Source organism: Pseudorasbora parva, chromosome 17, assembly GCF_024679245.1.
Source record: "Pseudorasbora parva isolate DD20220531a chromosome 17, ASM2467924v1, whole genome shotgun sequence".
Lineage (NCBI taxonomy): Eukaryota > Metazoa > Chordata > Actinopteri > Cypriniformes > Gobionidae > Pseudorasbora > Pseudorasbora parva.
This window is the reverse complement of record NC_090188.1, coordinates 25,393,687-25,407,802: the sequence shown is the minus strand read 5'-3', so window position 1 is coordinate 25,407,802 and position 14,116 is coordinate 25,393,687. Positions and strand designations below refer to the sequence as shown.

The following is a 14,116-nucleotide window of genomic DNA, read 5'->3' as shown; positions in this document are numbered from 1 at the left end:
TTAGGCACATAAAAGTCTATAAAGTCCTAAGGTGTAGTAGCCAACTGCCTGACAGAAAATTCTCTTCGGGACTCCTGGCTAGAGTAATGCTTCTAGGTGCACAAAGACCTCCATTACTGTCAAATAACCATCAATCCTGCAATAATAACATTTAGTCAAGAATGGCCAAGAACCTAATGGTCCTGACAGAATTGGTTGAAAAAGTCAACCTGCAGAGGGCGTCAAATAACCGCTTCTTTGAAACCAGAAGAGAAAACAAAAAATTACAGGGACTAACAGAAAATATATTTTTTTTCTCTCTGCCACGAACATGACCGAAATGTAATATAAAAATGTGAAATTAAAATATATATATATAGAATAAAGAGACTCTTATTACATTTCCCGTGATTTCCGGTTCTGGTGTTTCCCATGATGCCGTGCCCGGTGGGTAAATTCAAACAGTAGAAATGGAAGAGGGATCGAGGAGGAGAGCGTTTGAGTTTGCGAACATGACTGTGACTAAACACAGCAACACCAACGAAACTTCTAACAGCTGCAGTGAAAAACTTATTCGTACATCCCACGAAGAAGAAACAAAGGTTTCATCTGATGAAGAAACGGAAAGGAACATTTTGTGCCAGGTCGATGATCCTGAATCCTCCCCTCAGTCTCAGGTGGAAAATGTGTGCCTGCTGGACAACATTGCTGAGACCATAGACCGTAAAAAAATAGAGACTGACAGAGACAGGGTTTGTGTGGAGCCTTTTAACCCACCAGAGGACAAAGAGAATAGAAGTAGTCCCACACATGCAAGAACAGAACATAGAGGTGACGATCGTGATGTAACGTTAGGTAAGTTGTGGCAAACGGTTAATGCTTCACATGTTCCGGTCTATGCTTCACATAACTGATAGAAAATCAGTCAGTTAAATATCAGTTAATATGAGGCAATTATAAATTATATGATTTTTACAAATGAGAAGTCTTCAGAAAAATTACATAAACGTACAGACACATACGTGTGTGTGTGTGTGTACGTCCTAATAAATGTTCATGTGTGTTTCCCTTGTTTATTATTACTTTGCAAAATATCATGAATTAGTGGTATATCATGTGACCTAAACAAAATGTATATAATTGTGATAATTAAAATGTTTTTTTTTGTTTGTTTGTTCTTAAATTTGGACAACAAAAATGTCTGTCTTTTCTAGTCTTCACCCTAGACTAAACAGATAAAATCAATGAAATTTTGATTCTGCTAATTTTCTTTTTAGTTAATAATTTCATGTAAATGTCTTGTTTCAAGGTTGCCAACAGACATATGCTTTGGCCAGTTCTTCTGGCAGTCAGAGGGAATCTAGTGAAATGTCTGCACACCATGTTGAGGAAGATGAAGAAATATTCAGAAGAGCGAGAGCGGAAGGACGAGTGAATGTCGTCTTCCCTGGGCACATCACCCAAGACGCTTGCTGTAGATTAGTTTGCGAGCTTCTGAAGTGTGTCCTTTACCAGCGTCAACAGATGCCCATGACATATGACCAAATGGTGTTCCTTCAGAAACAGCAACATAATACCACACAGGTATAACAGAAGGCCTCATATGTGTTGTTAGTTGGTTTATCCTTTTTGTCTTACCCCTTTAACCATATGCTTATTCATGTAGGGGTAAGGTTAGTAAAATCTAGCCTAATCCATAAGGTACTCACCCACCAGCAGGTTGATGTCTTTCAGGAATGACATGGAAGACTTCCTTGTGGTTGTTCTTTTTGAGGTTCAGTTTGTAGTTATAAGTAAAGTCTCACAGATGGCAATAGTAACAAAAAAAAATACTTATTTTATTGGTTACAATACAAAGCAGTTAATGCCAAATAAAACTAAAAAAACTAAAAACAGCTTAGAGAACTTACTTACATTTAAAATGAAAATTATCCCATGATTAACTCCCCTTCCCTATTCAACTTGCGCATTGTGTAATGCCTCTCACAGTTCAAAACACTTATGCTACATTCTAGTGATGTGTCACTAGTTATGTTTTTTGTTTTTTTAAGCTAAATATAGAAGCTCCCCCTGTAGTCATGTGCAGTGCATAAAGGATTGATGCACTTTTTGTAAAGCTTCAAACTCATTGGACCCCATCACTGCCATTATAAAGCTGTGAGGTGTCAGGATATTTATTAATATAACTCCAATTTTGTTTATTATATTATATTGGAGATTCTGTTAAGCACCCCTTTATACTATCTTTCGGGAAATTCCACATCCATATTAGTCATCAATTCATCAATATCCTGTATGATCCAATATTCCTGCTGTAGGCTTATCAGTTTCTGTATCTCTTGCTTACTAAGCCGGATGTCCTTCCTCTTTCACCTACACTGTTGTCTTCTAGCTCTTTCTCTTCTTCAACGAAGTGTTCGTCTGGCTCACCTCTACTTGAGGTTGCAACTTGCTCTCTTCACCTCTGTCTTCTCATTAACCTTTTTTGGTTGATTACGAAAGTATCTAACTCAATAACCTAACTTTCACAACTATGGCTCAGATCTCTAATTGCAGCTCTTGAAAACCAAAAAGTTAGTGCTTGAAGTCATTGAAAGTCCCTGAATTTCCTTTTACAGTATCTGTACAAACCCTGTATTAAACAAAAAGGCAAGCACAATAACTTCTTTGAATCAGATAAAAATCAAAATCCAAAACAGTGGAATCCAAACATTCAATTTGATTCATAATTGAATTGTAGTTTTTATCTGGTATGACCAAATTGCCCTTCCTTTTTCAGACCGAGGACATGGTGAACCGAAGGTCTGCAAAGACATCTGGGGGCTTGGACTGGCGCCGATGCCAGCGGACGTTGCAGGAGCTGGATGAGGTGCTGGCTCACCTTGAGGTTTTATTCTCTCTTAGCCATGTTCCCCGAGTGCTTTTCCTGCTGGGTGGGTCTACCATTCTTCCCACCGAGTTGTATGAGGTCAATATGGAAGTGTTGGCTATTGGGGCCGGGGAAAACAGCTTAAGGACCTCAAGCTGTCTAAGACAGCTTTTCCGGACATTATTTGTGGCCGACCTGTTGTCGGATGCCAAGTCTGTGCGTCTTATGAGCACCACGGTCATGGCTCTGGGGCACCGGGATTGTGGCGTAACTGGGTTTAAACCAAAGGTGGATTTTAAATTTCCCACAAAAGTGAAAAGGCAAGTCATCTCTATAGCAAGTGATCTGACACTAGCTGGGGAACTACAAAAAAGTAAGAGAGACCTGGAGGACTATATATGGTTTCAGGCCCCTGTCACTGTGAAAGGATTCTGTAAATGACAATGGGATAAAGAGTAACAGATTTCAGGGAATGTTGGAATACAATTCACTCCATTCTCAGGGATCAACGTATGAATGGCCAAAAAAGTATATCGGCTATTGTTTTTTTATGATTTTTATATGCTTTATTCAGGAATTCTGTCAACTTTAATGTTTTAAAACCTGATTATTTATGCTATGTTTACATTATCAGCTAATCCATCTATGTTTTACATTATATAGTGATGGTTTTTTTTAGTTTAATAACCTGGGCTGCTACTCACCAAGACCATTTGTACCAATTTATGTCACTTTTGAATTAAAACCATCTGCTAAATTATAGCTTCTGTAAACTGATGAATGTACACAATTTTAATTCACTTATAATGAATTATGTGTTTTGGGGCTTTTCTGTCAGTATATTAATGAAAATAATGCAATTTAACACTTCACTTTCCATTTGGTGCTATATCTTTGTACTGTCTGCTTTTATTTGCATTTCCATTAACTTACAACAGAACATTCAATCTTAAGGTCAGGGTTCATTAAACTGATTGAAATGACAAGCTGATGATTGTAGTGTAGTGATGATTGCAATGCACCACAAAACAAAGTCTCTTTAGCAAGAAGATTCTAGCTTTTGAAACTTAAGAAATGTTTACTGACTTTAATAGCACAAAGTAAAAAATAAAAGTATATCTTGATTTATTAACAAAACATGCAAAAAAAAATAATACAAAATTATATTGTGCAGAAAGAACATTTTACATCCCTATATTTGGTTCACTGAAAAACCTTGGATTTCAAACATCAAACAAATTATCAGACATGTGCATTATTTATTTTTTTCCTCAAGATAATGAAATAAAGCTTTTATTTGTGGTCTTTGCTCTCCACTTTCTCCACAAATTGAATGATGTCATTAGCCAGAAGCTGGGGTTCTTCAAGAGCAGCGAAGTGTCCGCCTCGGCTCATGTAAGTGAAAGAACGCACATCTGCAAACCGTGAGCTGGCCCAGGCTTTAGGGCAGTGGAGTAACTCATTGGGAAAGGCAGCCAGGCCAGTGGGCACAAACACACTTGTCCTTTAAGGGAAGGGGGAAACATTTTTTATAGAATAGGCTGCTAAGAATTATATTTTTTTATGTAATATATTTCATGTTGAAAAATCAAATCAACATTATAGCAAACATTTTGACTTCGGATCTCTATAAAGATTTCTGAACTTACACTCTGTCCACCCTCGTTTTGAAGTCTTTCTTCAGGTTCTCTTTGTAGAAACGCATTGAGGGAATGATGGAACATGTGGTCCAGTAGATCATGACATTTGTAAGGAGATCGTCTAGACTGAACTTTCTACAATGGATTAAAAATAACCAATAAATGTAGTTAAATCTTTTATTTTTAGAGCTCACTAGATGCTATTCATCCAATTTTAATAATGAATGGATGGATTACATTGGATCAAAAATTACAGTAAGGGCAAATTACAAAAACGATTGTATTTTCAAATGCTTTCTTTTGAACTTTCTTAATCAAAGAATCCCCAAAAATGTATCAGCTTTTCAAAAAAAAATACAACCATTAATGTTGATATAAAAAAAATTCTTGAGCAGAAAAATCAGCATATTAGAATGATTTCTGAAGGATCATGTGACAGTATATATAAAAAAAAAACTAAATAGAAAATTATTTATTGTTTTATTTAATTATTATTTTAAGTTGTAATAGTTTTTTTTACTGTGTTTTTGATTAAATAAATGCAGCCTTGATAAGCAAAGCATAAAATAATTATTTCAAAAATATTGGAAAAAAAATCTTACAGATATATTTATATCTGTGTGGAAATAATTGCACCTGCATGTAATGAATATCTTTTTACCTCTCCAAACCTCCATCTTCCAAGTCTCTGTTTTCCAAGTCTGTCCAGGAGGAGAATTTTTCCAAGATATAGGCAGCCAATCCAACTGGAGAGTCATTCAGTCCACATCCTACAGGAATGACAAAATGCACAAACATTTTTTTAGATAAATTAAGTGCTTAAGTATTAATTTGACAAGATTAAAACGGATTAAAACATTGCCTGCTGTGTCCGGTTTAGTGGCATGAATGTGTAAATAGCCAGTTTCTCTCATTATATCATATATATTCTTCTCCATGTAAGGATAGAGTCGTCGGACATCTTCCTTTGTGAAGCCCACCAGGAAGGGCAGGTAGCGACCAATGACTAAGGAGAGGAGCTGTCCAAGGCTGTCTGTCCTGGCAATGACCATGTTCAAGTGCAGACCACGAACACACCTTGTTTTAAAGAGAGCAATAGGCAACTTTTTAATTTGCAATAAACACAATTTTAAAATGTATTGCTCTGAATATATTAAACATGGAAAAAGTGACAAATAATATAGTGACAGGGAATTCATGACGTTGTAAAAAGGACAGTGATAAGGCAGTAAAGGGTGTGAAACTCCTACTCTGGCTTCATCTGGGCCATGTTGTTGGTAATGATGGCTCCCCAGTCTCCCCCCTGCACGTAAAACTCAGTGAACCCCAGTCTTTCCATCAGCTTATGAAAAATGCGGGCAGCCTCCATAGTGTTAAAACCTGCATATGAAATAATAGAAAGAATAGCAGGTCTACACTACATTTTCAGAGTTGTATTATATGTATGCTTTGTCTCTAACATGTTATCCAGTGCAACATTCGGGTCCTAGAAGTAAAAACTCGATTAATTTTCTCCATAGGGAAACTATTATTTTGAATAATAACTTATAAACCTTCAAAGACAGACTTGCTGTAAACTACAAGGTTGTTAATTCATTGCGTTTGCTTTTGCTGAAACTTATTTCAGCTCCTTTTTAAAATAATAGTTTAACAGCAGAATTCCTGATGAAAACCTACATTAACCATGATGCTATACAGAAAATTACACCAATCAGAGTAAAAAAAAAAAAAAAACGAAATATGCCAAAATATTTTTTTTACTTTTTTTTTTTGGTCGATCTCACTACAGAAAATACTTGCATGCTTGTATATACATGCATATTATATATACACACACGTTTTTAATTTGATTATTTTATTCGCAATGCTTCATGTGATTGTAGTACTTCAGTTCCTACTAAAGCCGTCAAGTACACAGTCTAGTAACTTTGTTTGTTTTTTTGTATATCAAACATTTTGAATCAAAATCCAAGTTTGTAGTGTATTTCAACTCATATCTGAATGGCTTGGTTTTTAAAAATCATTATGGGAAAGATTAATGGAAAAAATACTTCCGGAACCTGCTGAAAAAGAGGATAGGCACGTTTGCACTCTATTGTCTAGTAGAATTAGTTCTTGCTACCCGTTTGTAGACTTACCTTTTTTATGTGGCGCTTCAGAGTAACCGTAGCCTGGAATGGAGGGACAGATGACCTCAAAGACCACATTTGAATCTGTCTTAGTAAGTAAGGGCACAGTCCCATAAAACTCATAAAAGGAACCAGGCCAGCCGTGAACCATCATGAGAGGGAGAACTGTCTGTCCAGACTTCGGAAGAGGCCTCACATGAACAAAATGCACATCTATACCTGAGAAGAAGTACAGAATTTCACTAAAATGTTCTAAGAATTAAACAATCAAAACCAGCTTGGAATACAATACACCTAAACACGTTTTGTGAATGCATGATGTGGGACTTTAAAGATAAAATGAAAATTGCATACTTTGTAATAACAGGTTATTGTCTAGTCAGGTAAATTATATGCTTTAAAAGTGTTATGTGCTTACCCTCAATTTTGGTTTTGAAATGAGGATACTGGTTAATCACCTTCACCTGCTTCTCCCAGTCAAACTCCTGTCTCCAATAAGAGACCACCCGTTTAAGGTAAAACGAGTTAAATCCATAATGAAACCGGGAATCCTCCAGTGGATCCGTGAAGCGCGTTTGATCAATGCGTCTGTGCAGATCCTGAGGAAAAGCAGTGCGGTTAATGATGACATAAATATATAGTGGTTGAGTGAGTGTATGTTTAGCACGTTTGAAAGTGGAAAATAATTATCTTTATGTGAAAAACCTATTATTTGATCCTGAAACTGTTGATCCATGCCATTATTCACCCAAAAGATGCTGCTTTGCATACCTCTATCTCGTCCACTGTGGTCTTCACTACAAATCTGTGAATGCTTTTGTCCTCAGTTAAAGGCTTCTCCCCAGCTCCCCACCAACCATCTCCCATTGGTATCGTTTTGGGGCTTTGCTTCCATGCCAAGTAGCACAAAAGAGCTCCAACTCCAGCAGAAGAGAGTGCTAGCAGCTGCAGTTTAGACCGATCAAGGTTGCCAAGGGTCTCTCTAAACGTGAAGAAAGTTAGATGACAAATAATGTTGAAACACTAACCAAAGATTTAAAGCTGGAATACACTACATTATTTACCAATCTGAAGAGATTTTAAAACACTAGGGCTAGTTTTCACAAAAAGGTCTTAGATTAAGCCCGGATTAGGCTTTAGTTTAATTTGGACATTTAAGTAGCTTTTATAAACATGCCTTCAGACCAAACAATAGAAGATAATGTCAGTGAAAGGTGCTTTCAGTAACAACAGGGGTCTAGCTTAAGCCTTGTCTGCGAAACCAGGGATAAGTATCATACACTTGTTGACTTTGTACTTGGTTACAGAAAAAATTGTGCACCATACACTAGAGACTTTCAAATCGTTTTCTAAACAAAGTTACACAGAAACATCCACCTTATTGCTGGGAGACACATGACAAAGTAAAACAACATGTATTCTAAAATCGGCTCAAAATATCAAACTTGTTTGATGTAATAAGACTGGATGGAATCATAATCTGAAGATAGAAATAAATATGTATCCATCATATACTTTTGGTGAAATCTGTCAACTCTGACTGCCCAAAATCTGGCCCTTTCAATGTGATTTATCCATAGACTGTAAAAAATAAAAAATATAAATAAAAAAGTATTTAGCCCCATCCAATTCCCACCATGCACTGGGGTGTAATGGTTGCATTGTTTAACCATTTGTTTTCATTGCATTGCTGTTGATTTTGTCACATTTTGTAAGGTGATGTCAGGATGAGTTTGTTACTCTAAAATGGTATTTTAGGTGTTTCTTAAGTGTTTTTGGTCTTGAGTCTACAATGAGGAGTAGCCTATTAATCTCTTCGGGACAAGAGGCAACGCACATTATATTGAATGATATGCAAATAAAGAAATTACGAAGTCACGGAAATATCATGAACATTACTTAAAACTATTAAAGTTAAGTGAATGAACACAACTCAACAGCCGTGCAAACACATTTTAACAGATTATACAAACGCATGTGGTGGAGTTGCAGGAATCTGGTGAAGTGCGTGAAATGACTGGGCAAGTTTGCAAACCGACGGGAATGGTTAAACAGCACCTTAAGCATGAGACTGCGCTAGCATTTATAAACTTAATATTTTACTCACTTGATGAATTCTACTTTTTGCATAATGGAGTCCTCAAAACCCATCGTTGTTATGTTGCCGTGTCTTTTCCAGACAAAGAATCTGTGTTGAACTTGACAAATAGCGCTTATGTAACGTTCACAGTACAGAGGTTCAAGGCGCGAAGGAAAAGGTTCCTTGTGAAAGCCCCGCCCCTCGTCCGATTTCATTGGCCAAATCAACAAGCATTCACCTGTCAAAAAAGTTACGACACAAAAATCATCGACGGATCCATTTGCGACAAAAAGTAATGTTATACTATCTATCAGGATGTGCCAACGCTGGTTTAGTTTATGGCTTAGGCCGAGTATGTTTAAGGTTAGTATTTGTTTCAGTGTTGTGTAGGCATGCAGCACTGTTATTGACATGGCCAATGACATCTTTAGAATCGGCAGCGGGGCGGGGTTTAAAGCCTTTGGCACTGACTCACTGCAGAGCCAAATGACGTCCAGCTCACCCTCTCTGGACCCCATGAGTGGAGATTTTATATAGAACCACATTATTGTCTGAACTAAATTCAAACATTTTTGGAACTCAATGTATAATCAGATTGAATGGAAATATGTCTAGTGTTTACCCATAAATACTGACTCACCAATAAAGTTTAAGAAATTACATAGGCCTATAAGGTTATTCATTTGATTTATCCAGTGAAACAAGTAGTGTATCAAGATTTTTTTTAAGGACATGGAGTCTATGTCTTTTGTACCACTGCAGGAAGACTCCATAAACCATTTATTTTTTTGAATGTGTATTTACCCAATTGGTTTGGATTGATATTGAATATCTAACAGCCTATTTAAATTCACAAAAGTTTAAACTCTAGTGTATTTTTGTTATATAAAAATAAAAGTTTGAAGCAAAATTTGGTGATTAACTTTATAAATATGTATGGAAATTACCATATACACAAACAGAAACTGACAAATAATAAACCATTTTACAACAATTAGGCTATTTATCAATAAGCATTATTGAGGCCCTGGAAAATGCAAGAAATATCAATGCGAAACAGATATAATTTTTGAATCCTTTTCTTTTTGGAATTTTTTTAAGTTCCCCCCTGTATAGTTTATTTATTTATTTTATTATTTCTGTTGTTTCCCTTTATGCTATTATGAATGTAATAACTGAATACTGTGATCCTCTGTATGTGTGTTGTATGTTGTTTTTGTTGTTATACCTTTTTGTTAAAGCATGGAGATACAGCTAAGAGACCAGTTAACATTATGAAACCAATGTTAAGTTGTCTCTTAATTTTTTCACGAGCTGTATGTTTAGCAATAGGGTTATTATATGGCCATGGTGTGGTTGGACTATCTAGTTCTACCCAGCTCTTCAAGGAGCAGCAGCCTCTCATTTCAAGGAAAAATCGAGCTGCAGCTCATTATTCGAGTTGCTTAAGTAAGATGTATAATGTTCTGTATAGTTTGCAATATACACATGGATATCAGTATATGAATCAACAAATTAGTCTGTGACTAGCTATTGTCATTTTCAAATCAAGTTGGGTGAGGTGATAATATTATTACATCAATCATAAGGTTGCAGCTATAGGGTTTGCACTATGGGAGCTCCATGGCAAAGATTTAGGAAACATGATCTAAAATCTTAATAATCTTAATAAGTCCAGTTGGTTAAATCCTTAATGATTGTTCCTTAACTTAAGGAGTTTATTCCAACAATATTCACATTGTTTCAAAAAATTGTTTGCCTAGTTTCCAGATTATTGTAAAATACAGTAATCAGATAATCTGCGGAAGGAAACTGCAGGCACATTCCCAATTTCATTGGCCTACTTTCTGCAAATAACAGTGATTAGGAAACATGCAGTCTATTTCACACAATGCACTGATTAAATTTAGTGATCATAAGGAGCTGATACAAATAATTCAACAAATGTGACTTAAAAACAATAGGCTACATTAAAAAAGTACTTAGGCTATTTTAGAACATAAAAACTGTGGTTTAAAAAATCCCAGGCCACAGACTTTCATTTGACTCACTGTGACTTTGCATGAGGTTTGCATGAGTTATGCCTGTTTACTCAGTGAGTTAAAATGAATGACTTTGTATCAAATTCCTAAGAGTTACAGCGACTGGCACCACTTTGAGTATTTCACTATGATTGACAAATTAAGGGGTCATTTAAATGAGAAAATATGGTTATTTTTACATTGTATAGGCTATTTGTTCAGTTCTGGATTTTGTTTTAGGCTATATAGAGGAAACCAGGGACTGTCATTTTGTGTTACTTTGTACCTACTTTTAGAAACATAAATTCAAACCCAACTGACAGTGGCTGAAGCAGGCAGGCCAGTTTGAATAGTAGAGACAACTCAATAAGGCTTTTTTAAAAAGTATATCTTCTTTATTAAAGTAGCCTACAATAAAGTTTTGTTAAATGTATAAGCCAAAACCAACAAAGCATCAAAACATTATGACAAACACCTCACGAATGTGGAGCAAATACATAAATAAATAACCACAACAGGAGAAAACAAACAAAAATAAATAAATGAAATAGGCTAAACTACTTATAAACAGAAATTAAGTAATTCCAGTATTATTTTTTTTAAGAGTGACATTAAAACATCTGGAAAACGATGCCAAATCATTGCAGTTCGGTATAAAGAAGCAGACAAAAAAGGTCAATTAAAAAGAGAGAAATGTTCTTGTTTCTTTCAAACCCGTTGTCCTTCTCTACAACTGCGATTGGTGGATGCGCCAGGCCCCGCCCCAATTCGCAGCGTTTTACGGAGTGACGTTTGTTTATATAATCTCTGACTGCGTTTTGGTTCCATCCACTTTCGACTTGGAGACCAAAAGAAGAATCAAGACAGACCGCGTTAATTAATACAACTTGAATATGTATCTTAAGATGATTGTTCCGTTTCTGGCGGTGATTTTGGCCGCAGCGAGCGCTGGGCTGGTTGGAGCTCCTTTTGATGCGGAAATGGACGAAGGAGCTCAGAATGCGTTACAGTTCGCAATGGCCCAGTACAACAGGCAAAGCAATGATGCATTTGTGCATCAGGTTTCCGATGTCATCAAGGTTCAAAAACAAGTAAGTAGTTTAAACGTTTGTTTTCTCATCGTTGATCGTATACACACGGACCGTCGCCAAATCACAGCCAGTGATAAAACGTACTTTTTTCCTTGAACGCCGTATTAATGCTGGCACGTCCTGATTGTATTTTGTTGATCCTGGAACAACAGCATTCCTATCCGAAAACGTATTCCTAAACATGTCCCTACCACTAACCCCAAACATTAAGTTATTCTTAACCAATTCAGTTAATCAAAGATAGGTGGATAAGAATTGCGTAGGAGGAGCATAACCCTGGTGTAACCACAGTCAAATCTGATTGCGAGATTGGAATGTTATTCCAGGATCAACAGAGATGTTATAAGACTGTCATGTCATCAAATCTGATTTAATTGACATACGCCTCTTTAGTCACAAAGGTGTGACAAATGACCTTCATACAAATAATTGTATAACAAATAGATGTGTGAATATTTATTTATTTTTAAATCGAACTAGTAGTTCTTTAATGTTAATTTAAAATAAAAATAAAAACTAAGTAGGCTACTAGTTGCTACTGGATTAGCCTATCTTTTTCAATTTAAGTTGTAATTTCTACATACCTATAGAATTTAATGGTGAACAGTTAGTAATGGAATAAGGTACTTTTCAATATTGTTAAATTTGTAGCAAAGAAATTAACACGGCGGGTATTAGGAAGTACTAAGTATCTTATGATTAGTTACTAGAGAAGTTGGAAAATACTCTGAATAATGAAGGAATATATTAATAATTATGAAAAAAATATGTTAAAAAATAAAACAAAAACAAAAAACACCCTTGAAATGTTTGCAGGTGTATGCAAAGAAATATACAAAGAGAATAACAGAATTATGTTCAAACTATTTATATTATAGGCCACATAAGGCAAATAATTATTTTTAAAAGTACGATATTAAAGGATTTTTAGATGTGACATTTTGAACTGTACTTGAAGTATGAAAAATATTGTTTTAATATTGACAAAAAAAATACTTTTTAATGCTTTAAATGTCTTCTGTGTTCATATCACAGTATGTTTATGGTAAAATATATATTTTAAAAGGTTATGTTTTTAATGTAGGTTGATTTTGCGACACACTACATCAGGATTGACTCCACAATGACTGAACATGTTTCTGGTTGTTGTAGGTTGTCTCGGGCATGAAGTACATCTTCACTGTGAAAGTGGCCAGAACCAGCTGCAGAAAGAGTGGAGTTGAGACTGTGTGTGCCATTGAGCTAAATGCAGACGTAAGACACGAGGTCTATTTTACAGTATGGAATTTACCTGTTTGCATTTCTCAATTTCCATATTAAAAGAGATTGACTTTTCTTTTCTTTTAGGTCACTGACTGCAAAATAACAGTCTGGAGCCAGCCATGGTTAAGCTCTATTAAAGTTCTTGAAAACACCTGCATGTAGTTCATGTTACTAATGCAATCTGGGGCTTTTAACATGCAGCAATAAAATGTACTTGTTATTGCTAATTCTGGTGAAGTAGAAGTCTTTACTATTAATAAAATACACATTTTATTTGTTAAATCATGATACAAGAATGCTTTACTAACACTAATAATTATGCAATCTCAGCCCAGTTGCACTGAAAAAGTCTACAATTTGTAAGAATTCCTCAATAATAAAACACATTTTCTGATATTTGGTCATCCTTTATTAAAACATGATTGAGTGAGATGTGTTTGTTTGAATACATTGTGGGAGTCATACTGATTTATAGGATTGAGAACGCTGTATATAATTTTGTGTATACATAAAGAAAACAATAATCCAACCATAGGAGTTATAAGAGTACAAGTACCAGAACTGGTATATTTGTGTGATTTAAATTAAATGTTTTCATTTTTATAAATACCTCAATCTTGCATTCACACATTTTCTCTGAATATGAAATAAACCTTTTTAGAATTACTGCATTGATACAAGAATTTTGATACAAGGATTGAAACTAATCTTTTGCCAAGCTTTATAGTGTTTTTTTTTTTTTTTTCTAAAAAAAAAAAAATGAGGAAGGATAATAAGGATATTTTATTTTTATCATGCTCCAATAATCTCTATGGCGTTTCTATATGAAAAGCCAGTGGTGTACAGAAATGTATACTAATATAATAATAAATTATAAATAAATAATTGATACAAATTACAACATAGTGGTGTAAAGTGCATAGCAGTTTAATATTATTTTAATTGGAGCACAGCTTAGTTAGTACTCCGCTATGAGACAAATCTATGAATATATATTACCTTCAAAAAAGTTTCACCAAGAATAAATCTTGAATGTATCAAATA

At 35.2% G+C, this 14,116-nt stretch overlaps 3 protein-coding genes across 3 annotated transcripts; 2 read left to right on the top strand and 1 right to left on the bottom strand.

Moving 5' to 3' along the window:
- Positions 1 to 407: 407 nt before the first annotated feature.
- Positions 408 to 3,608, top strand: mad2l1bp (MAD2L1 binding protein). The gene is made up of 3 exons (XM_067421819.1): positions 408 to 834; positions 1,289 to 1,563; positions 2,759 to 3,608. The coding sequence occupies exons 1-3, from the start codon at positions 450 to 452 to the stop codon at positions 3,287 to 3,289; spliced, it is 1,191 nt and encodes a 396-aa protein (XP_067277920.1). The 5' UTR covers positions 408 to 449; the 3' UTR covers positions 3,290 to 3,608.
- A 348-nt stretch (positions 3,609 to 3,956) lies between these two features.
- On the bottom strand, positions 3,957 to 8,869 carry ephx5 (epoxide hydrolase 5). The gene is made up of 9 exons (XM_067421818.1): positions 8,725 to 8,869; positions 7,389 to 7,599; positions 7,036 to 7,216; positions 6,627 to 6,836; positions 5,739 to 5,868; positions 5,351 to 5,565; positions 5,150 to 5,258; positions 4,498 to 4,623; positions 3,957 to 4,352 (listed from the first exon to the last, which is right to left on the bottom strand). The coding sequence occupies exons 1-9, from the start codon at positions 8,766 to 8,768 to the stop codon at positions 4,142 to 4,144; spliced, it is 1,437 nt and encodes a 478-aa protein (XP_067277919.1). The 5' UTR covers positions 8,769 to 8,869; the 3' UTR covers positions 3,957 to 4,141.
- Positions 8,870 to 11,513: 2,644 nt separating this feature from the next.
- LOC137044711 (cystatin-like) lies at positions 11,514 to 13,468 on the top strand. Its single transcript, XM_067420961.1, has 3 exons — positions 11,514 to 11,809; positions 12,962 to 13,063; positions 13,157 to 13,468. Exons 1-3 carry the CDS (start codon positions 11,612 to 11,614, stop codon positions 13,232 to 13,234), a joined length of 378 nt encoding a protein of 125 aa, XP_067277062.1. The 5' UTR covers positions 11,514 to 11,611; the 3' UTR covers positions 13,235 to 13,468.
- Positions 13,469 to 14,116: the final 648 nt, after the last annotated feature.

Coding starts and splice junctions, on each gene's coding strand:
- mad2l1bp (XM_067421819.1), top strand. CDS start 450: ATGGAAGAGGGATCGAGGAGGAGAGCGTTTGAGTTTGCGAACATGACT. Junction 835..1,288: donor CGATCGTGATGTAACGTTAG/GTAAGTTGTGGC, acceptor TCTTGTTTCAAG/GTTGCCAACAGACATATGCT. Junction 1,564..2,758: donor AGCAACATAATACCACACAG/GTATAACAGAAG, acceptor TTCCTTTTTCAG/ACCGAGGACATGGTGAACCG.
- ephx5 (XM_067421818.1), bottom strand. CDS start 8,768: ATGGGTTTTGAGGACTCCATTATGCAAAAAGTAGAATTCATCAA. Junction 5,259..5,350: donor CACTAAACCGGACACAGCAG/GCAATGTTTTAA, acceptor TCATTCCTGTAG/GATGTGGACTGAATGACTCT. Junction 4,624..5,149: donor GAAGATGGAGGTTTGGAGAG/GTAAAAAGATAT, acceptor AATCCATTGTAG/AAAGTTCAGTCTAGACGATC.
- LOC137044711 (XM_067420961.1), top strand. CDS start 11,612: ATGTATCTTAAGATGATTGTTCCGTTTCTGGCGGTGATTTTGGCCGCA. Junction 11,810..12,961: donor TCATCAAGGTTCAAAAACAA/GTAAGTAGTTTA, acceptor TGGTTGTTGTAG/GTTGTCTCGGGCATGAAGTA. Junction 13,064..13,156: donor CCATTGAGCTAAATGCAGAC/GTAAGACACGAG, acceptor CTTTTCTTTTAG/GTCACTGACTGCAAAATAAC.